The 23940-nt window shown below is 36.5% G+C and overlaps 1 protein-coding gene across 7 annotated transcripts in view; it reads left to right on the top strand.

Moving 5' to 3' along the window:
* The window catches only part of LOC121415808 (kinesin-like protein KIF13A), a 129728-nt gene that overhangs the window by 92128 nt on the left and 13660 nt on the right, over positions 1–23940 (top strand). For 4 of the 7 annotated variants that reach the window (XM_041609143.1, XM_041609177.1, XM_041609186.1 and 1 more), the window contains exons 22-33: positions 678–731; positions 5553–5612; positions 7915–8043; positions 8482–8649; positions 9688–9870; positions 10568–10728; positions 13169–13195; positions 20732–20864; positions 21589–21832; positions 22629–22811; positions 23016–23140; positions 23664–23879. In XM_041609143.1, coding sequence (XP_041465077.1) covers positions 678–731; positions 5553–5612; positions 7915–8043; positions 8482–8649; positions 9688–9870; positions 10568–10728; positions 13169–13195; positions 20732–20864; positions 21589–21832; positions 22629–22811; positions 23016–23140; positions 23664–23879 — 1683 coding nt within the window. The remainder of the gene's footprint in view (positions 1–677; positions 732–5552; positions 5613–7914; positions 8044–8481; positions 8650–9687; positions 9871–10567; positions 10729–13168; positions 13196–20731; positions 20865–21588; positions 21833–22628; positions 22812–23015; positions 23141–23663; positions 23880–23940) is intronic. The other 3 variants (XM_041609152.1, XM_041609159.1, XM_041609168.1) reach the window with 3 other exon arrangements.

The following is a 23940-nucleotide window of genomic DNA, read 5'->3' as shown; positions in this document are numbered from 1 at the left end:
TTGACATCATCAGCCCACCTCGTTAATATTCATGACAAAGTGCATATAACTGTTTTCACAAAATATTTATAAACTTTAAAATTCAATAACTTTGTTATTTGTTTTCCGATTTTGATGAATTTTACTCCATTTATTTTCAGCCCGGCCCATGCCTTTAATGAAATTTGTAATTTGCAAAGGATGATGGGGTTGATTTTTTTGGGAGGTTAATATCAATTATAGCATATATATCTTATTATTTTGTAATTGAGTTTTTGAAAATGATGTAGGCCTTTCCTTAAAAAATTATATGAACAAAACATACATGACTTCATACACTGTTGAAATTCTATAAAGTTAACCTAATTTACCAAAAATAGTGAATGGTAAAATATGGTTAATTTAATATTTATTCATATAAGTCTATTATTATTCAAAATCCCTCCTATTTTGTAAAGATAAAGTTCCTTGGAACATGCTAGGATCCAAGTATGAATATTAAGGTGATAAAAAGTCAAATTTTCATGATTTTGGTTTCTCTGATATCGAGTATTAATGACTACTGGTATATTAATTATATGATAAAAGAAGAAGAAAATAGTTATGTAGTACATTAGATAAAATAATAACTAGAGAGTAGAAAATAAAATAGCCATCATGGTTTATTTTTTTTACATTGCTTGCCGATCTTTGGCTAGGACTCGCTCGCATCTCCAATGTCTCTACTACCATTGCCATTGCCACTGTTTAAGGTTTGAAATCTTGTACTTTGATGTGTATAGACTGTATGATATGTTGCCTACCTACATGTACATGTATGCACTCTGTTTCAGGCAACTGTAGTTGAACATTAGAGAATGATTTTCTGGCAATGAAATAGTGGCAGTGAGGATAATAGCAAACTCATACATGCATTTTTGTTTTTTGTCCCAAACTAACTTTATTGATGGTTTGAAATAGGACTGAGTCAAACCAACCAATATGATTAATGAACAAAGAAAAATTTTCAAACAAATGAAAGAAAAAAAACAGCAACATAGGATTAATGTAAAAAAAAAATCATTCAAACTTACGACTTTCATTTTATAGACCCAGCAGGTTCACCTAAAACCATGAGTAAATTGTATTTTGAAACAAACAATTATATTTGACTTTAAAAATTTGTTACAGATTTATTTATTCACATTATTTTGTCATTTTAGAATGACAATATTTTTTTGAATTATAATCTCTTTACCACTCATCTATTAAAGAAATCTGTTTCAAATTTTTTTACCTTGCTACATTTTGCCCATGAAATGTCTACTTATAATGAATATATACGTACATGTAGTTATTCTACTTGTGATGACATAAGAGTGCACAAAGTCATGTATTAGAGTGGCATGCTAGTGTACATGTATGTTAGAAAGCTTCTCCTTTACTTCACTCAGAAGAATTAAGAAATCGCTTATACATGTATGTCTCATCATCAACATTGCAGAAATGTTTCTATCCTCTACTAGGACAAATATAAATGTACATGTAGCATTGCAATAAAAAAGTTTCCTTTTAAATACAGAAAGTCTTCAATCGATTAACTGCGGTTGTACATGTAGAAAAGCACATGGATAGCTCTTTCTTTTATTTTTTTTCTCTTTTTTTCTGTCTGTCTATCTTTGTCTCTGTGTCTCTTTCTGTCTCTCTCTCTCTCTTCATCAACTAATTCACAAATAAGGAAACGTATTGTTTAATTTTTAACATTTAACTAATAGTGACTGTTCCATCTACACTGTCAAGTGCCTTGTTTGTATTTATGGAGAAAGAGTTGCAATCAATTGCTTCATTAAAGATCTTTGACAAGTCTTTTTAATGCGCACTACGTTTTGTATGAAAATCAAGTTGCATGTGGCTTTTTCGAGTTAGGCTCATCACATCTTTCCGTAATGGACAGGGGTTGTACACCTGCTGTAGTGACCACTTGTCAGTACAGACCATTAGTTTTTTGTCTCACCTGCATAGCAGAGAGAGACTAAAGGCCCCGCTTTTCCGACGGCGGCGGCGGCGTCAACATCAAATCTTAACCTAAGGTTAAGTTTTTGAAATGACATCATAACTTAATAAGTATGTGGACCTAGTTCATGAAACTTGGCCATAAGGTTAATCAAGTATTACTGAACATCCTATTAGAGTTTCATGTCACATGACCAAGGTCAAAGGTCATTTAGGGTCAATGAACTTAGTCCATGTTGGGAGAATCAACATCAAAATCTTAACCCGAGGTTAAGTTTTTGAAATGTCATCATAACTTAGAAAATATATGGACCTAGTTCATGAAACTTAGACATAAGTTTAATCAAGTATCACCAAACATCCTGCTGGAGTTTCAAATCACATGACCGAGGTCAAAGGTCATTTAGGGTCAATGAACTTTGACCGATTTGGGGGTATCTGTTGAATTACAATCAAAACTTTAAGTTTTTGGATCTGATTCATGAAACTTGGACATGATAGTAATCAAGTATCACTGAACATCCTGATCAAGGTCAAAGGTCATTTAGGGTCAATGAACTTTGGCCGAATTGGGGATATTTGTTGAATTACCATCATAACTTTAGAAGTATGTTGGTCTAGTTAATAAAACTTGAACATAAGAGTAATCAAGTATCACTGAACATCCTGTGCACATTTTAGGTCACATGACCAAGGTCAAAGGTCAATGAACTTTGGCAATAATGGGGGTATCTGTTGAATTGCCATCATAACTTTGCAAGTTTATTGATCTGACTTTTGAAACTTGGAAATAAGAGTAATCAAGTATCACTGAATATCCTGTGCAAGTTTCAGGTCACATGATCAAGGTCAAAGGTCATGTGAGGTCAATGAACTTTGGCCACATTGTGGGTATTTGTTGAATTACCATCCTATCTAGAGCTATAAAGTGTATTGGTTTAGTTCATAAAACGTGGAAATAAGAGTAACCAAGTATCACTGAACATCTTGTGCGAGTTATAGTAGTTTTCAAAGTCAGTACTGCTGCTATGTTGAATCGCGTGATGCAGTTGAGACGGCCAGAGGCATTCCACTTGTTTTTGATAGAATTCTCATTTGAGTTATATTAATAGACACTATCTACAAAGATAGCATCTGCCCTTAAAGACAATTTTCTTGCCTTTCTTTGGTGGTCTGTATGTTCAAGTTGACTATAGTATATTTATCATTCCTAGAAAGTTGTTCTTTATATAGTTAGTATACAGTCTTGATAATTGTGTCAAAGTTGGTTTATTACCCATGCATGTACAAGTACATGGAGACTGCAGACAATGCATTAGCTTAAAAAAGGGGGATTGAGTCCAATTTAAACCAACCCCCTCCCCTAATGATTGCACCATTGTTACTGTTTCACAGATTATTTTCTGAATGTTACACTTGGTGGAAGTTTTTTGTTTTTATATTCCCTAAAAGTTAATTTGTGTTTTTGTAGTTATCTATTCAAATCATTCACATGAGCATGCATTTGAATGTCACATTTAAAACTGGCATGATGAATTGAAACTTATGTTTACTTTGTTCATGCACATGAAGCTTGAGTTTTTTTTTCTCTCTTTTACCTATAAATGAATTCATATGAACATGCTCATTAGTAAACCGTGTTCTCTATGTCGCATGTTGTTAGAAGAAGTATAGATTTACCTTTTTCCTTTCAATGTCATTGCACTATTTCTGTGAAGAAACAATTCATCTTTCAATTATATAGCTTAACTGCATGTAATTGAAAAACAACCTCTCAGTTAACTTCTGATGATATAGTGTACTTTGTAAATTTTTTTTATGAAAAAAAAAAAATCCTTTTGAATTGATACTTCATTCCCTTGCTATGTCAATTTTCTTCTTTCCTCTTTACTTTTTTTTGTGAGCTTGAGTTTCCCACTCATTCAAATGTTTTGACGAAAATGTTTAATTGTTTAGTCAGTATTAATTTTTATAATCTTTCATTATAACTGATTGATTGATCATTTCAAAGAGAGATAGCATGCATGGTTAACCAATCAAAATGACTTTAACCCATTTCAGTATTCAATCTCTTGACATTTATTGTTACTATTAAATTGAAAGTTTACCTCAAAATAGATTGGTTTTAATAAAAGCAGAAAACAAAATCGAAAGAAAATTTGATGACAACTCATCAAAGAGTGAAGGAATCATGTATTTCCGAAGTTTCTAAACTGAAATCATGTGTGAAAAGCTGTCTCATTTTATCAGGCATGATATTCTCTACTAAAATTGTAATTCTGATTTGAAAAAGAAAAAAAAAAAGATTATTTTTAATGTGAAATCCTTTGCCCCAAAATATTCTCATGCTGTTTTTTATCTGCTTTTTAAAGTCAAATAATAAAACTATCATGCAGACTCACCTTGAAAAATCACTATTGATTTGTTTACTATGCGAGAGCTTGTAACCCCAACCAGGCCGCCTCAGACTTCGGCGGAGACCATTGGCTACATTTTTTCCCCAGATTTTTTTTCAGAACCTCGGGGAATATCCTGCCTGTTTTGTGTCATGAAATCCATAAACTCCAATTTTGTTATTCAAATGATGAATAAAATATTTTATGACAAGGGGTGAGAAATTATGTGTCTGGTGCTGAAAATTTCAAATGAATTCATTTTACCTTGAAAATCACATTTTTATATGAAGTGTGTTTTAGATGATGTATGGGGGAATTGCTTGTTTGTGATGTCACAAAATAAAAAATAAAAATAATTGAAACTCTTGTTATTCTTTGATGGATTTTCACCAAACCCTTACTCACTCATTTCTTTTGTTTTTCTGCCCATATATTTAAACTTTGTACCAGGATGTACTTTCCATTGACTAACATTGATTTGACTTTAAAAAAACTTGAGATATATAGTGACCGAAAACAGCATCTTAATTTCATGACATACACTCGTTCTATTATTATGAGCACAATAAGAAATTACACAAAATCTTCAATTATAACGTATCTAAAGCATTTCTTTTGTTGGTTTCAGGGTTTCAAAGCTAAATGATAGTAGTTGCAGTAAGAAAGTCTGTAAACCAAGGTTAAGTATGACTAAATCATGACTGGATCTAGATCTGGTACAGTTACAGAAACTGAACTTTGTGAAATCATAAAATCTAAGCTGAAATACGATCACACTGAAGATCGCCAACACAGATACATGTAGGCACACTTGGGACAGTGTATTATTATTGCTGGAATAAAGACCCGACAGAAATGACCGAATCCGCGCTTATTTTGCTTATTTCTCAGCAATTACACAATTTCTTCCAGAATCCTTTGGCACATATTTTTTATTCATACAAACAGACACTTGGGTGGTCATTATATTAGATTCTGTAAAAAGTTATTTTGAGATCGTTACCAAAACTGGAATTTACCTTTAAGGTTGATAAAAAGGCATCCATGTACATGTACATATATTTCATTTCTCCTTCAAATTTTTGTATTTATGCCTTTTGTCTTATGCGTTTAACAACATACTGTATCTAATATCTAATTCAGTTCATTTCTATATATTTCTTACCCAATGGCAATCCTGAAAAGGACCAGAATTTGACAGTTCCTGTTCCAAGCAATGTTCAGACTCCTTCTCCAGCATCAGAGGTGACCTTTGACCTTTATATGACCTCTCCTTTGACCCTTAGTGTGCTGTGTCACTGCACCCATCCTGTAGCTGCATGCACCTGATCCACAGTGTAGTCCCACTCATCTGCTTTCCAGTTCCTTTTGTGTCTTCTTTACAATCATTTGAATGCTATATTTGTCTGTCATCCACATTATAATTGCTACATATTACTGAGCCCTCTTTCATGAGAATTGTCAGTGGCAAATAGAAGTTCTTGTTCCTTTGGTAGGTGTTGGATTGGTATAATTTGATTGATGTAAACTCAGTGAGTTCTCAGGGAATGATAGCATTATTTTGTCATTGGTGACACGTTTTATGAAATAGGACCCTTGTTTCATGAAGTTTTTTTTTGTTATTTATGCACAACTGAAACTAAAAGAAGGGACAAAAAAAAAGAGTACCAAAATTCAAGAAGCATAGAAATTTTCTATAAAACATTGTAATATTGATATTTGTTTTCATACGTTTGATCACAATCCCTCATATTATAATGTCAGCAGTACAGGGGCTTTATTTATACCGAGTGAGTCAGAAAACTCTTCACCTCAAAAACTACAAAATTCAATGAAAAAAAAGTTATGAATGCAGAACTATTATCACTATGGTACAGTGTTTAAAATTTGATTGTACATTGTTTTTCTTCATAAATGCAAGTCTTTTTATTATAAACCATCATTTTGTTGTCACATATTTGCACCGATATACAGTATGTGAGATTATATGGTAATGTAGTGACCTTAGGGGTGCTTCACAAAGACTTAAGTTTACTTAAAGTGGCACTCGCATTTAAATGCCTGGTTGCGTGCAGTATAAAAGGCATGACCGCATTGGTCAGATCATGCCAAGAGGGTGCGCAATACTGCGTATTGATCAATAAGATTACGTGTTGCAAATCATGTACATTTATGCGTCAGCATTTATGTGCGACTCTATTAAAGTCATACTTACATCTTCGTGAAACACCCCCCCCCCCCCCCCGGTTTTGAATAAAATTGATAATCCGATCATCTAACATTACAAATGCTAAGCTAATTTGGTACAGATGTACATGTTTGAGCTGATTTTTTTTCCTATTATGAGGAAAAGGATAAGTGAATTTTCAGAATACCTTTTAGCTTGAGCATATAATAGCTCTGATATCATGTGTGCTCAGTGAAAGTTACAAGAAAAGTTTAATACATGTACAGGATATTTTTTCTGAATATTGATTTTATCAGTACTATGAAGATACAAGAATATTTGTGTTTCGACAGTTTTCAGAATTCTGCCCCTGGTCTGAAATGCGGGCTACTTGTAAATTCAATTTATCTAATTGTCAGTTCATACAGCTACTTGAACCTACATTAACAGAAGAGGCCAACAAATATATCCACATTTATTTTAATGCTTTGTAGAACACAACATCAGGAGCCTGTTGTATAAAACTTTTTACCTGAGAAAACCCTGGTAAAAACTGAAAACTAAGGTTAGTCTGATTTTAGACAGCTGGCAGCCGTCTGTTTCGAGGAGTTTTTTAACATTTTTTTTTATTTCTCCTCGTACACAGACGGCTCGCTATCGTGCAGCCACCATTAGGGGACTTGCAATGCAAAATCCCCCCGTCGGGGCTTTTCAATTTTTGTCTTTAATGAATAAAAATTTCGAAAATTATAGTGACCAGAGTGCAAATTTATATTCCCTCTTGGCATCAATTGCCAAAAAACGGAGAAAAATGAAGTTAAAAGGAACAAAAACAGTGACTTACCTCGGCTGTCGCGCAAATTCACTTCCCCGTTTTATCCGATCTTAAGTACATAAACATATAGCCATTGAGTCCCCTGTACAGATCGCGCTAGAACTTCGGTCTCTGTATTTGGTGAGTGAAGCCAATGAAGTTCAGCTGAACAACCAACAAAACAGAGACCGAAGCTTTTGGTCTAGTCTGATTTATGCCATTGACTTTAACACAGGGCAAAAACTCCGGTAAAAACAACCTGAGTTTTCTCAGGTAAAAAGTTTTATGCAACGGGCCCCAGAACTTTTTTTTTTAACTTTGTACCATTGTACCATACACATTGCTACAAGTACATCCATACATTGTTTCATCCTTTGAGCTATTTTACACTTTGCAGCATCTTTATGACAGCGTATCATCATTTCTTCAGCTTTCATCGGTGTGCTGATACTTGTAAGAATGGCTGTTCCTTTGAAATATGTATAATGATTCTATTCCATTCTAAACTTTGGAATTAGTGTCATTGTTATTTGTCTTTGACATGTTTTTTCCTTTGCATCTAATAGGATGAAGATCCGTTTTACGAATCTCAAGAAAATCACAGCCTCATCGGGGTTGCTAATGTCTTCCTAGAAGTGCTATTTCATGATGTGAAACTAAACTACGGTGTGCCGATCATCAGCCAACAAGGGGAGGTATGGACATATTGGATTGCTATGATTAATGCAAGGAATGGTTGACTAGTAGTACAAACTAATGGAGAATAGATCAGTGTTAAGTGCATGGCTATGTTTTTTACAATATTCTTAATATTGAAGTATTGCAGATGGTTATTGAATGTACTTGTATATTATTTCAAGTTACAACTTTTATTTCCTTTTTTGTTATTTCATTAAGATTAATTGTGTTCTTACTTCTTAGCAGTTATATGCTAGTCAAAGCAATCATAAGAATAATAATTACATCTGAGTTTGACTTAACTAACTTTTGACAGCCATAATTGGGGGCCTTCCATCGGAGAATAGATGATGGTGGTTGTGGTGGTGGTGTTGATGATGATGATGTGAGTTTCATCACAATGTGAGATATATCAGATCATATAGAGGTCAATCGTTTTTATATTTTACTAACAGGTTGCTGGGAAACTAAACATAGAGATCCAAAGGATAAGTGGGTCTATACCAGATGTGAATGGAGAAGAAGAGTCGACCACCTCTAACGGTAGTTCTGGAGGATCAGAAGGGGCGGAAGAACCAGACCCTGAGGGAAGCCTAGCAGTAGGAGCACCTCTCACCTGCAGGGTATGTAATGTCCGTATTGTAAGCCTTTGTCTTCCAGTTCTTTCATTTTCTTGGGATTCATAGCTGGCAGGTATCAAACATGTAAATTGAATAGAATCCTTTTCAAATACCGTACACATATTTGTATACAACCTGTGTGGCACCTTGTATTATTGTAAAGTGTCAATGGCTTTATTCATTGATTTATTTATTCATATTCCATAAATTATTCATTACATTTTATTACATTTCAATCTTTGGAAAAGATATATCATCTGCACGAAATATGCAGATTTTGACATGTACCTATAAAATGATAAAGTGGAGGGGTCTATTGAAAAACAAAGCTTGTAGGATGGATGTCCCTTATCGAAATGAGAAATTATATACAAATATACCAGGTTTTGAGTGATTAAAGTGGGAATTATTCATCTAAGGTTGGACAGGCATTATTATTTTACCCCGAGGGGCAAAGTTCCGAGGGAAAAATAGTTATTTTACCAGTACATCTGAACGGAATAATTCCCACTATACTTACTCTAGTTCTTGTAATCGTATAAATGAATTTATATATCAATCAACACTGCAATAATATGTATTTTATGAACGATAGGGAAAGTAAAGTGCATAATTCTTTTGAACAACAGGAATATCAAGTGCAGAAATGTGAGTTAAAACTGGTTGTTGACACTTTAAATCTTAATAAAACAGTCTGCACCACCAGCCAAACTTTGAAGAGGGTAACATAGGAATCAGTATGTTGTCTGCCAGGCAGGCGGTCCATCCGTCTTTGGTAAATTGGAAGAACCAAACCATTTTGGTTTTTTTCCAACCAGGCACACCTATTGATCTCTATTTGAAGACATATATATGAAAGACTAAAAGTAAAACGAGTGTGTTAGAAACTTCAAAGTGCCATGTTTCAAGCGTATTGTGGAATATAAGAGATATAAAGTATAGATTAGGCATTGCCTGCATCCTAGTCACTGCATGTATTATGTAATAACCTTACATGTACCTTTAACCTTGCTCATTCTTGTCACATTCTTTTATCCACAGTTAAAAATCAAGGAAGCCTATGATCTACCACTGAGTCTAGCCCATTTTGTCTTCTGCCAGTATACCTTTTTTGGCAAAGATGGTCCTACTGTAGTCCCACCCTATATAAATCCTGATGTTGATGATGAACCTGGAAGGGGCCCTGAAGCTACGAAGGGTGTTATGAAGTTCAACCATACAAAAGTACTTGAAACTTTTTCTGTCTTACTTCTTTGAGAATCCTCTGTATGCATTAGATTTTAATTTGTTTATATTCTAGATGTTCTGTTAGGAACCCGAAGGGTTGTTAAAATGAATAATTAATAATCCATATTCTATTTTTTTCACATTCGAGTTGGGAGTCCAACGTTGCAAATTTCAATATTGCAAACATTTTTTCTGTTCAAATCTTGGGAAAATACATTTTTAGTACACCTGTTCCGAGAAAATTCTTGTTTTCTGCAAATGAATTGAGGACAAGGGACCCTGACAAGCATTGTTTACTGTTCAAAGCTTAGCCTTTGAATTATCAAGAATGTGATTTTATTAAGAAAGTAACTATCGGAGATAATGTTTTTATGATTATATATTTATCCAGTGGCATGTACAATTTTGGGGCTGTCAGGGAATTTTGCTAGAGATTTCCAACTTACAATACCTGTAATTTGTTACTAACTTTGGTTGCAAATAAACCTGACTTACTCTAACTTAGGTCTGTGTAACAAACCCATTGCAAGTCTTATCTTGAGAACAAACTAGGAATATTGCTGTATTTTCACACATTTTTATTTTAGTTATCCAGGAATTTAGATATGTGATGGTTTAAAAAAAACGAGCCCTGGACTCAAATAGTCGTACTTGGTAATGTTACAGATTGATGGGATTTCTAAATCTGTTGCAGGAATTCACAGTGAATGTGACAGAAGAGTTCATAGAGCACGCCCTGGAGGGATCACTAGCTGTGGAGGTGTGGGGTCATCGTGTCGGCAACCATGGTCTCATCTCCAAACCTGGCTGGGAGATCGACAGCTTACATTCCAAGTCGAGATCCCTGGCAGATAGGTATGAAAGGATGTCTTTATCATCAACAGCATTTTTTTCAGTTGATGTTTTTCTTGCTTACAAGGGCTGTTGATTTGATGTCTGTCATTCCCTATGTCTCTTTCTTTCCCATGCATCGTCTTCATTTTTTAAACAAATTAATTTTTCTACCACATCCTTCCATTATGTGTATACTCTCCTTTCTGTCCCTCCTTGTCTGTTTCATATTCTTTATCTATATTCTCTTCAATTCTCTCCTGTTATCTACCATTCTCAACAGTGACTTTTCCATATTGATCCTCTCTTTCTCTTTACCACTCTCTCAAGTTTCTTTGTTTATTTTCCTTTTCGGGTTTTCTTTTTTACACCATTTATGTGTCTCTCCTTATCTTATCCCAAATCCTTGGCCAAAGCAAATCATAAGATTTGAGAGAACGTGTGGGAAGTAATTGTTACCAGTGAAATTGATCAAAGTTGAAGCAGTTTTTAGCTATGTCAATAGTCTGAGCTGCATCTTTTAGCATGAACAGGCACGAATGAAGTGGATGTGCTTGTTGGATTTTTATCTTTTCTCTTTTTATTCAAATCAACTATTTGTTGGAGTGGACTTGTCCTTTGACAATTAATGTAAATGCAAATCGCTAGCTAAAAGTTTTGATAAAACGTCACTGAGGAAAACGGGATTTTAAGTAGTTTGTTGTAGAATTACAATAGAGGTTTACATTACTCACCAATCAAAATGCAAGCACGCAGTGCTAGCTGATTGGTTTTGATAATCAAACCTAAAAAGTGATATTTTGTGAACCTTATGAAACACACAAAGAGAAAAGGTACTTGACAAATTGAATAATGCGAGCCCACGCTGCGGGCTGAAAATGTTGATAATCAGACAATAAAGTGAACATTTTACAGAGCACTTTTTGAAAATCAATTTGTAAATCAAACAAAATACTGAAAGGTTGATGTCCAAACTGAAATATAATTTGTATATTGACTCTAATACTTGATATTTTAGTTTCCATATTAGCTTATTGAGCAAGATATGTATTTCATCGAATTGCAATGTGAGAAACTTTTTATAGTGACATGAATTTTTTTTTCAAGTCTTCCCCCTCACCTTACTTTATTCAATCATCTTCCTCTTTTTTTTCTCCTCTCTTTTCCCTTCTTTTCTTTTTTCTCTCCTATTTTTGTTGTTGAAACCCTTTGATCTGCCCCTGATGAATCTTTGAAGGCACTATTTGTTTTCTTCATAGTGGCTTTCTTGCATTCCTCATTGATTAGTCTGTGATGAAATCCATGTATAAGAATTAATAACAAAAAGATGTTTATGTGGCTCTGAATTTTTAAAAGGTATTTTATTCACCCCTCGATGAATAATCATGTTGTGCCCTTAATGTGGTAAACAACCATAGCTTTTAATGTCTATTGTTGAAATCCTGTTGCTATTCATGATGCTTTGTTTGCATGTCAGCTTGCATCTTGTCAAATCTAAAGCATGTAGTCATTGTACATATTGTATGTTCCCCCCCCCCCCTTCTCATCCACCTTGGCATAAAAAGTTACTATTTCAAACATAGTTCAGATTACTTTTTATCCTTAATTTTTGAGGATCATTGATCACAATTTGTTTGAGCATTTGGACCAAAGTTAATGTATGAATTTAGCAATGTTGCTTGTTTTCTGAAAAATGTATTGTTGGCAAAATCTTTTGTTTTTCATACTATCATAACAAACATGAGATGCACACACAGGTTCTTACTGGTGTGCATAATTGCCTTGGACAGTTGTACAAGCTTTGAAGCATGTCAAAATTAATGTTGACAATCATAGAAAAAAATAATGCTGTGCATACATTCAGTGGGTGAAAATGCATCAATCATACAATATTGAAACCTATATCATCTCATAGGATTGAAGAGGACAGATTACCAAATGAGGAGTCTCCCAGTTTAAGTTAAAATTGATAACTTTTTGTGCTCCAGGTTAAAACAATCATTTCCTTTTGTCTGCATTTACATGTATGTAGTTATGTTATGACTAGTTTTCACAGTCGCACAGGGATGTAATTATTCAAAATAAATTAATAAGCTCTGAATCATTTCAAAGGGGCTATAAAAATATTTTGGTTTGAAGGCATTGCCAGATATTGTTCTGGTGCCTCTGCAATAATTATGTACAGAAGCTTCTTGAACTTAAAAAAATATTATTACTAGAAAAAGTACATGAATGTTTGGTAGTGCATCTTGACCACAACACGTATTTATGATTTTGGGTGACTTAGAAATAAATGTCGGACTTTGCAATCCTTGTGGGATTGCTCCTTCGATTGTTTTGCTCTGTGAAAACTGGTCTGTAATGCTATGTCCATTTACACGTTTCCTCCATTACATTGTGCATGCGACCAATCTTGATGTTTTTGTTATTTTGTAAATTCCTGCATGATTTCTCAAATTATTAGACCAGTGACTGAGTATGAAAGTTTTGGGTGAGTATCCAGTGAGTTGATTTGTGCAGATAATAAGATTTTGCACCAGCACAAAGATAGAGGTACTAACAGCATGTGAGTGATGTGGATACTAACATTGCAATATTAATTCATTCTCACTATTTTCACATTTCTCCAAGAATACATATACATGTCCTCAGAAGTCACGCAATGTTAAAGAGAAATTCCAGTAGTTGCAGTTAACACTGATTTCATGAGAAAGTCTGTAAAACAAGGCTTAATTGCAAGTATATCATCGAGGATCTAGATCTGGTACAGTTACATTAACTGGACTTTGTGAAATCTTGAAATCTACGCTGAAAAATGTTCACACCGAAAATCCCCAACACAGATAAGCGCACGTGGGACAATGTATAATTATTGCTCAGGGCGTCGGGCCCGACGCCCTACCCGAATCCTGTGCTTATTTGCTGATTTCTCAGCAATTACACAATTTCTTCCAGAATCCTTTGGCACATGCGTTTTATTTATACAAACAGACACTTTAGTGGTCATTTCATTGGATTCTGTACGAACTCATTTTGATATCGTTACCAAAACTAGCATTTACCTTTAACTAGTTTTGGTTATTGTAAAGAAGCAAATGTTGAGGGATTTTAAAGATGATCAAATTATTTCATTACAGTTATCAGCACTCTAACTTAAAAAAATACTTTAATTAGTTTTGGATGATGACTAATTATCTCAACATGTAAAATCACTGAATGTTTTTAAATCTAATATGTAATTATTCTAGAGCAATTTAGATCACTGCTGATTATTTTGTTTACTTCCAAAATTTGATTGGTTACAATGCTTGAAAAGGGGAACATCAGAAATTATGTATGGTGTGATGTGTGATTTTTCTTTCCATACTTGCAATGTCTGACATTTAAAATATCTTGCAACTTTGTAAACTTGAAAATATAGAATGTAAAGTTTGATATGTACATGTACATGTAGAATATGATATACTTTATATGCATAATTAACCACACTACAGCATGATTCAAATATGTGAGATAGTTTAGAAGTTTGTTGTAGTAACAAATCTAACTTGAAAAGAGAAATTGATATACCTGATGCCTTAGCAGTACACCTGAATTAATCTGCACATATTCTATAGAACTGCCAACAATATTGAATATTCATATGCTCATAATTGAGTTCATAACATTGTGTGATACACTGCATATTCTAATACACTGCAGATTTAGCTTTAGATCCACATGGCATAGAATTTGAAGTAACTTTGAGATGAAATGATAATTTTCAGAAGAAAATTAAATGATGTACTCTATTTGTTGAAATGGTTTTCACATGACCTTATTGCAACAGACTAATTTACTACACTGCGCTATACTTACCTATACCATCTCATCAAATTGCTATTCGTTACCCTGACTCGAATAGCCACCGGTAAAAACTCCCCGAAAGAGGCTAACTGCAATCAGATAGCCTGGGAAACCCGTCACGGGACGAGACCCATAAAACCTCTTTCGTTACCGCGACGTCGTTGAGTACACTCGAAACGTTTAGCCACCGCGCAATTTTTTTATGAATCACGATGTCTGAAGAAATAACTGAAATAAACATTATTATTTTCCAACCCTAAAGATCTCAATAAAAAGGGGAGATCAACTCGGTCAAGATAAAGCCGAGGGCCATTATCTCGGTCAAGACAAAGCCGAGAAATAATAACAGCACGATGATAAGGCGGCCAAGATAAAGCCGAAGAATAAGAAGTCTAACACTTATAACCCGGCCAAGACAACGCCGGCAAATGACACTACACAATCAGACACCCAGCCCCTTAGGCGGGAGGTAGACAAGGGTACGGATAAATCGGAAGAGGCTGTTTACACTCCTTCCGATCGGGGTAACTCCTCATCAAAGAGTATAGGGCGGGCAAGAAGAAGCCTCGCTATGACCACTCGTGTTCTAATGACAATCAGGCTCGAGTTAACGACTCACTACAACCCCTATATTTTATAAGAAGCTTCGACTGGCCCGGGATTGTGACCGGTCAGTCCATTCATTGCCAGACCCCGCCGAGACGGGTCATCATCAGTTATCTATAGTACAGTCCACCAGGTTGGTGTATCATCGTACTTGTAGAATTGTGCAGGAGTTCATGCAGTGCTGTGGAATTAAGATCTATTCTACGTACATGCGGTCTAAAATAATAATAATTAAGAGAAATTATTAACAATTGTAGTAGTTGGATCTTGGAAGCCTTGCAGGCGATCCTCCCCCATCGGGTGCTGCAATCGACCCATCCCGACCCCTAGCCGCCCGAGACAATGAGCTAATGAAAACTCGACTCATTCTAGACCATAATTCAATGCTCTAGACGTAGAGAGAGAGGCCTAGATCGCCTCATACAGATCGCGGAGTTGGGGCTAATGATAACTCGCCTCGTACTAGCCGTAGATAATAGTTTTCCATCGTGGGAGAATCTGATTCGGAATTCGATTACCACCGACCCAATTCATTAGAAGAGATTGGGGGCGATTTCCCCCAACAATTTCTTATACACTGTAAAAAAAAAAAAAAAAAAAAAAAAAAAAAAAAACGTGATTTTACTGGAAATAAACAGACGATTATGCAGAAATTAATAACAGAATCATTCTGTAAATTCATTAAACAGGAACTTTTCTGCAATTCAACAGAACAGACTCTGCTGCAGGAACTTCTTTTATTTTAAGGATAAATTTTCTAACAGTGTAGCAGCTCCTTGCATTCCCTGAAAGCTGCCCAGCAAATGGGATTCGATCGAAGAGATTCACCATTAGGGGTACGAGAGAGTTCTGGCTTACTCAAACGCGATACTCCGACTAGTGGGAACATGCCTTTTAAATACTGCCCTCATCTTCGGGCCGAAAACAGTATACCAGTAGCGTATACGTAGCTAGCAGCGAATATGAGCGAAGAAGAAGTCAATCTTCCGCCTGAACTCGTCCGTCTGCGATCAAGATGGACGTTCCGTATATAGATCCTGCTTTCGGGACGTCCGCTCCCAGATAAGCAATACTCTTGGCTTATACCCATCAGTAAAGAAGTCTCGAACTTTATCGGTTTGCCGCTCAAGACTGAGGATTTTTTGTGCATCCCTTCGGCCCCGGACGTTGCTTTCCGTGTCGGGGATGCGGGAGCGAGGAAGACTAGATCGGGCCGTAACCCTCGCCGCGGCACTGGTTACCACTCAGCCGACTATCAGCTTACAGTTGCAGCGCTGGACGTGGCCGCCCGGAGCGGTATGGTTTTCGCGATGTACTAGGGGTATCTGATATCCGCTCGTAGTGAAGCTGAGCGGCTTGGACTGAGTCTCTACCAATGACAAGAACTTATTGCTAGAGTCACAAAATCGCTGATCTCCAGTATGAGCAAGCAGCAATCAACACTGCTATGCACAAGGGCAAGGAGGGCTAAAGACTAGATGCTCTCAAGATGATTGAGAAAGGGGCAGCTACTGAGCTGGACTTCTCATTCTCAATAAGCTTCCTTGCGAAGGTAAGGACTTGTTTATGGACACTTTCAAGAAGCATTGCACAAGTCTTTTTCAGCCAACACCACAGCTGACAAGACATTTTATTAGCTCTCCTCGAGTAGACCTAGTCCGCCAGGCCCTAGTCCAGGGCCAGGCCCAGACCAGAGACCTCCATACGCTAGCTCTAGCTCCATACCCTAGACCTATAATGAACTTAAAGGGTCATCCCCCTCTTCCCTCGCTCTGGTAGCGACGCCAGGAATGAAAGGGGCCGCTGGGAAAGTCATAGGAATCCTCATGGTGGGGGGACGGGGCCGCCAGGCGTTCTTTCAATGCACCAAATTCAGGGCCCCCACTCATAACCGGGACTTATGACAATCTAACACTAACCCTTCCCCACAAGCAGTAGGGAGAAGACTATTTCTTTGCCTTTACTTTTCATTATTTGAAATCTGTTCCAAGTCCACAGCAATATGTAATATTGAGGTGTTCATGTGCCAAAAAAAAAAAAAAAAAAAAACTACCCTTTCATATCAGAAGAACATAGAAAGGAGGAAATAGTGGTGATGGATGAGGTTGTCAAAATCATACCAGGCAAATCATACAGGCATAATGGTAAAACTTGCCAAACTTGGGTTACTTACAAAGTTGCGTTCACTTGTATAGAATGTAGACCTAGTAATATTCTTGATAATTTTGTGGCATCTGAGGTATATATCTACACTATTTTTGGCTTATAAAGCAATGACAGAAGTAACTTGTAGATGTGGTTTATGGAGTGGTCTTTGGATGCTCAGACAGTCTTGAGATCTCAAACCAAGGCCTGAGGGTGGTGAACCCTTAAGAATTGCTGCTATTGTCCATCAGTTTCTACCACACTTGCCACAATGATATCAGCTTCTCGGAAATATTTATGACATAAATCTACTGTGTGTTCCAATGATAAAGATTCCCATACAATCCCAGAGTTCTCAATCAGGGATTGTGATTAAGATAATATTTTAATGTTCGTAATAGAAATCTGAGTTTAGAAATATTCCACAATTCTTTTTACCCAATTTATTGTGAGCCTGGCAGCCACTGTGCAGCTCCAGACCGATGAGGCTCTATACTCTAAATGTTGAACGCCGAACAGGGTGGTAGCAAATACCCCCCCACACCTGTTTGTGAGAAGTACATTCTACCAACTGATCCAACTAACTGGTTCTGAAAGTGTACAAGGGGTGGTCAATTTTTTGCCTACATCAAATTGAAGGCCAATATGGTATCTCATATATTTTGCCTGCAACTTTCATCAGGAATTGGTTAATGATAATAAATCAGTTCTTGTTTAGCACATATCACATTATGTCCAAAGACCTGGATATTATTACCCTGGGGTTTCGAGGAATAAAGTCCTGCCAGGTACCCATTCATCTCTCTTGGATTGAGTGCTGCGCAATGTGGATAAAAAAAAAAATAAAAAATAAAAAAAAAAAAAAATTTGCTGAAGGTTATTATGCCATGACTGGGATATGAGCCCACGACCCTCAGTTACTAAGTTGGAAGACTAATCCACAGGGCCACAACGCTCCACATCATCTGTACGATATTCATTATTATGCAAATGTCATTGGTTTGATCATGAAGCCCTCGTATGATATCAAATAGTCCCTATGGACCTTGCAGCAATCCAACAACTATCAAAAGGGTTGAGCAAGTGCTGTGTAAAGAGGTCTCCATCCAAAATAACTATTTGAAAAGGATAGAAAATAACAAAAAAAATTCTAGATTTGTTAGGGATTCCACCAGAAAGGTTATATCTTATGATATGACAGGTTTGTTCTCAAACCAGGGCCCTGTCTTACAAAGAGTTACGATTGATCCAATCAATCGTCCAATTCATTGTAACTATATTGAAATCCATCAGTGTCGTAAATTTTTTTTCTACAGGAAATTTGCATAATGTCATTTGTAAACAAGAGAAGCTCATTGAAATTTTAAGAAAACAATGAATGCATGAATATACATCATAATTAGAACACTCATGATTCTAGACTCCAGAGATACTTCAGATGGTGTGGCAGTTTACAAATTGATCCAATTTCTGCCTCTTTAAGTCAGATAGCAGATTTATTTCCTTTATTATTTGATGAAGGTTTATCAGTCTCTTTTATAAGGGGTTACTGGTCAACCATAGCAGCCATTCATTCAGGCTTCTATAATAGGGAAACTACCTCAATTCAGCTGTCCTTACCAGACTAACAAGATCCTTCTTCTTAACAGATTCCTCCCAGCCGAAGACTCTTCCCCAATTGGAACCTGCCAAGAGTCCTTCGGTGCCCTAGCCAAATTCCCCTTTAAACCCATAATTGCTCCCTTCTTGATCTTTCCATTAAGACAGCCTTCTTGTTGACTATAGCTTCAAGTCTAAGACGTAGTTTGCTTCATACACCACGGTGAGACCGGGTCATATTCGTTGGGAGGACAGAGTCCGCTTGATCCCTAGACCTGATTTCCTAGCTAAGAAATAGAAACCCCTAAATCCTGTGATGTTCTTCCAACCATTAGGGGGATATCATGGCTGAATGGATAACGCACTTGACTAGCGTCCTTGGAGTCCCAGGTTCAAGTCCTAGGGTGAACAATGTGATTTTACAGTCTCTCGTCAGTTTCCGAAGATAGGTTATGTTGTCCCGTACGTGCCTTAAAGTGGTACATTGATTAAAGTACATTCGCACTTCCCACCAACTGTTCATTAGTTCAATAGAACCTCACAGCCCTGTTAATCCAATTACAATTTCTCGAAGGTTAGTGCAGGGGATCAGGTCAGATGGAGAAAATACCATTTTATCAGGATCCTTTAGAGCCCACGATTCACGGGGCATAGCAGCATCTTGGGCACTTTTCAGGGTACCTCTTTGGAGGAGATCCTCCAGGCATCCTATTGGACCTATTCAATATCTTGTATCTTATTACTTATTTGATGTAATAGCCAAGACACAGGTTTTGCCTTGGCGGTTCTTGTCTTGTCCTAAATTTTCCTAGGCTATTTCCACTTGATATATTTCATTAACGTGGTTGATGATTCTTATCCCTTTATTACAAGAGTAGCTTCTCCAGTTGGGAGACTACTCCATTTTATAGAAAATCAGTTTCTTTATCATTGTTTTGCCTACTTGTCTGGAAAGGGTCTCGTTTCTGCCCCTCCTCCAGTTTTTCCGTGCTATTCTAGCAATTTGATGAGATGGTATAGGTAAGTATAGCGCAGTGTAGTAATCAGAATGCTCAGTAGTGAGCATATTATTTACTAACAAGCTATACTTACCTATAGCTCCCCTCCCGTCCTCCCCAGCAGACCTCGCCCCTCCTTGGCAACGAAAGAGGAGGCTTATATGTGGCGAGGGGGTTTTATGGGTCTCGTCCCGTGACGGGTTTCCCAGGCTATCTGATTGCAGTTAGCCTTTTTCGGGGAGTTTTTACCGGTGGCTATTCGAGTCAGGGTAACGAATAGCAATTTGATGAGATGGTATAGGTAAGTATAGCTTGTTAGTAAATAATATGCTCACTACTGAGCATTCTGTTTACAGAGGTAATTAATTCTCATAATGCCATCACTGGTTCTTCAAATCACCAATCTATACTTCATCTACCCCCCCCCCCCCTTCTCTGCCTTCAAGAGTCTTTGACATTTTTTCTGTTTTTAGTGAACTTTTTCAGTTTTAACCCTGGGCTAAAAAAGTAATCCGAGAAAGTGGTTGTACTGATACTAAATGTACCACTATGACTACTACATGTACTTGTACTTTTTATGTAAAGCAGGGCAAGTGCTTAAAATAAACAACCGTTTCATGTGTCCAACCATCATTTTCTCCATTCTTGCTGCTTAAGCCCTATTAGATTGAGATGAAAGAGGCAACTCATGATAGGAAGGTCCAATATTAAGGGAGATTGAAGTTTGACAGTTCTGTTCATATCAGACTGCATACAACATTTGATGAGATGAAATTTGAGAAATTATATCTGGATATTTTTGTGACCGTCTGTACATTTCAATCACTTTGTAGATGGACTGAGTTAATAAGGAAGATTGAGCTTTGGGTTGAGATTCATGAATTGAATGAACAAGGTGAATACGTACCTGTCGAGAGCCATATCAAGCCTGAGGTTCTAACCGGAGGCATCTTCCAAATCAGACAGGTAAAAATATCAAATCAGGCTAATATTTTATTAAACTGTTTGTAACTTTCTTTACACATGACCAGGGGCCCAGAACACAAAACTTAGCCATGATCATAGAACATTTTTCTACGATCGATTCCATTGATTACAATGTACAATCAATCAGAAAAGTCAAGCTTACAATCAATCGCTAACCTTTGTGTTATGGGCCTCTGGTGATGTGATGGATATTCCACTAAACTGTATTAAAATTACAAATGACTGTACAAGTGACTGGTGACCATTTGATTGTGCTAAATCATGTACTCATAAATTGTGTTTTTATCAGCTCATGTTGAATTCTGATATGTATAGATTAATATCTCATTGTTAAAAAGTATACAAGTATTTGGTATTAAAGGAATGATAGAAAGTTCAGTGCTATAGTATTTCAACAGAAATTTTTGGTTTTGGGGGTCCTGTTTCATAAAGGCATGTTATAATACAAATTCGTAATTTCTGTAAAAAAAATCACTATCAGCCAACCAAATCTAATGATTTTAGAAGCCTAAATTTGTTTTAATATTATGAAATGATTTAGCACAAAAAAGGATTTTCAGTTATGCATTAAGTCATGAATAATTGACGAACAGCTATATGAAATGCCTCCAGGTAATAATTGTGGAATGCCACTATTGAGTGTCCTATTTAACTGGCAAGACCAATATTATCAATATTATTATTTATGGAAATTGTTTATCAGGGTCACTCTCGGAGGATACTAGTGAGGGTAAAACCAGTCCAGAACTCTGGGACTTTACCAATCATCTGTGAAGCCATTACATCAATCTCCGTTGGTAGCATCTGCGCTCGCTCCAAGCTCCAGAAAGGTCTGGATAGCTACCAAGATGGAGACCTGACCAGGCTGAGGGAGAGATGGTCAGACGCCCTGATGAAGAGGAGAGAATATCTTGATGAACAGATTCATAAAATTATGCATAAACCGGGTAAGAACTAGTGCCTCGGTTTTCAACTGATGCTCATGACACTTGGCACATATGTTTCTTTGAGTGGAGACATGCAAAAAAGCATGAATTGAATGTGTTGGAAACTATATTGCTAGGGTAAGGGTATATTATGACAATAAAGTCATCATAGAGCAAGAACATTCATCACCTTCATTTACATGTATATTTCCTCAGTTGTAATAGGGACTGTTGTCAAGAGGGTTATATGGGAATGGAATAATTCATAGAAATATGCAAATGAATCAATTTTAAATTAGCAATTTGTGCATATATGTTTATGAATTCAAGTTTGGCTACTGGAGCAATAATGCTCATTTGTCAAGGCATTGATTTAAATTTTCCACACTTGACCCAGATGAGGTAACAGGGAATTAAAGGATCTGGCATGAACAATTCCTTGATATGCATGTGCCATGTAAAAAGCTGCTGGCCTTCATCTAGGATGTAATATTATCTAAAGCCCAGCAAGCACATATAGACATTGCATAGATAATGTGATATGCACTCTATAAATACAAAATATTATAAAAGGGTAATTCCATAAAGTATTTTCATTCTGACCCATCTACATGTATATGTGGGACTTTCTGGAAATCATTGGTCTCTGTTTTCTACTTTGAACATAAGTTGAAAAGCTTTGAAAAAATCATGACTTTAGCAGATTGTGAAGTGAAGTTAAAAAAGAGTAAAATGTGGGGTAAGATGTACAAAAAGGGTTGATTATTGTATCGAATTTCCCTTTATCATTGTTCTATTTTCTCTTCTGAACTCACAGGGAGAACACAGAAAGACACTGAGAGAGAAGCCAGCCTGATCAACCAGTGGGTCTCCCTCACAGAGGAGAGGAATGCTGTCTTGGTCCCAGCCCCAGAGAGCGGGGTACCAGGGGCACCTGCTAACTGGACCCCTCCTGCGGGCATGGAGACACATATACCAGTACTATTCCTTGATATTGAAAGTGAGTTGAACCAACTTTACCCCATTGTTGAGGAGTGTATATATGATGAAAAAATATCTAGAGGTACGCGCTTTGAAAGTAAATTTCAATATGGTTACTTTCCAACAGCGAGTGACCTCCATTATTCTCACAAGAAAAAAGAGCACTGCTTCCTACTTGAATTGCAATCATTTACTGATTTTTGTTCTATTTTGTTTTGTTTAGCTGATGAGATGGGTACATCAGGTTTACTTGAAGGAATTCATGCAGCTGGTTATCACTCCATCCTACCAAAGGAACTTGGGACTAAGATGGTCAATCTACCCATTATCAAGTACTATGAAAAAGATGTAAGTTACTTCATTGCTATAGAATTAGATCATGTTTTAAGTCAAAGCTTTTCTGTGTCAAATGAAACACTTTAAAGTGCCATACAACAACTAACCCTTTTATAAATGATATTGGTCAACTGAGTGCCCATCCCCGAATTTTCTAAGAAATCATATGACACTACCGGTAATTTCATATACCAATACAGTTGGGTCAAGTCTCTTAACTTGAGATATCAATACCTGCCTTGAGTTCCTTGTAAATAGGAATATTCCTATTTTTGGTTTAAAAAAGGTTGGCAAATAAACCTCTATGTTTCTATTTCTTTGGAAACTTTTCTGTATTGCTGAAAAGGAAATTTGATAAGGTTGATAAATCTGGAAATTGCCTGTAATTTGTTTCCATTTCTGTCAGGGTTGGCAGGTATGGATACCAGGAGTGTCAAGGATTGCCAAAATATAGTGTTTAACTGACAAGGCCACACGCTCCTATCTATATTCTCTTTCTATTGTTTTATGTTCTACTCCTCATACATTGCATTAGGTGTGTGCGTGTGCATCATGGGACTCCTCCCTCCATGACTCACCGTACCTGAACAGAAATACCAACCCTAACGAACGCATCTATCTCATCGTCAAGGCGGTGGTTCAGCTTAGTCACCCCGCAACCATGGAATTGGTCGTCAGGAAACGCATCTGTGTCAATATCTACAAGAAACAAGGTTTTGCAACGGCATTCAGAAGACGGCTAGGGAAAGGGGTAGGTTGTATTTGATGATGATATCTTTGAGTGACATTTGATTATCTTTTTTTTTTTAACT

Source organism: Lytechinus variegatus, chromosome 1 (assembly GCF_018143015.1).
Source record: "Lytechinus variegatus isolate NC3 chromosome 1, Lvar_3.0, whole genome shotgun sequence".
Classification (NCBI taxonomy): Eukaryota; Metazoa; Echinodermata; class Echinoidea; order Temnopleuroida; family Toxopneustidae; genus Lytechinus; species Lytechinus variegatus.
Note: the sequence above shows the minus strand (reverse complement) of the source record. Positions and strands in the feature narration are given on the sequence as shown.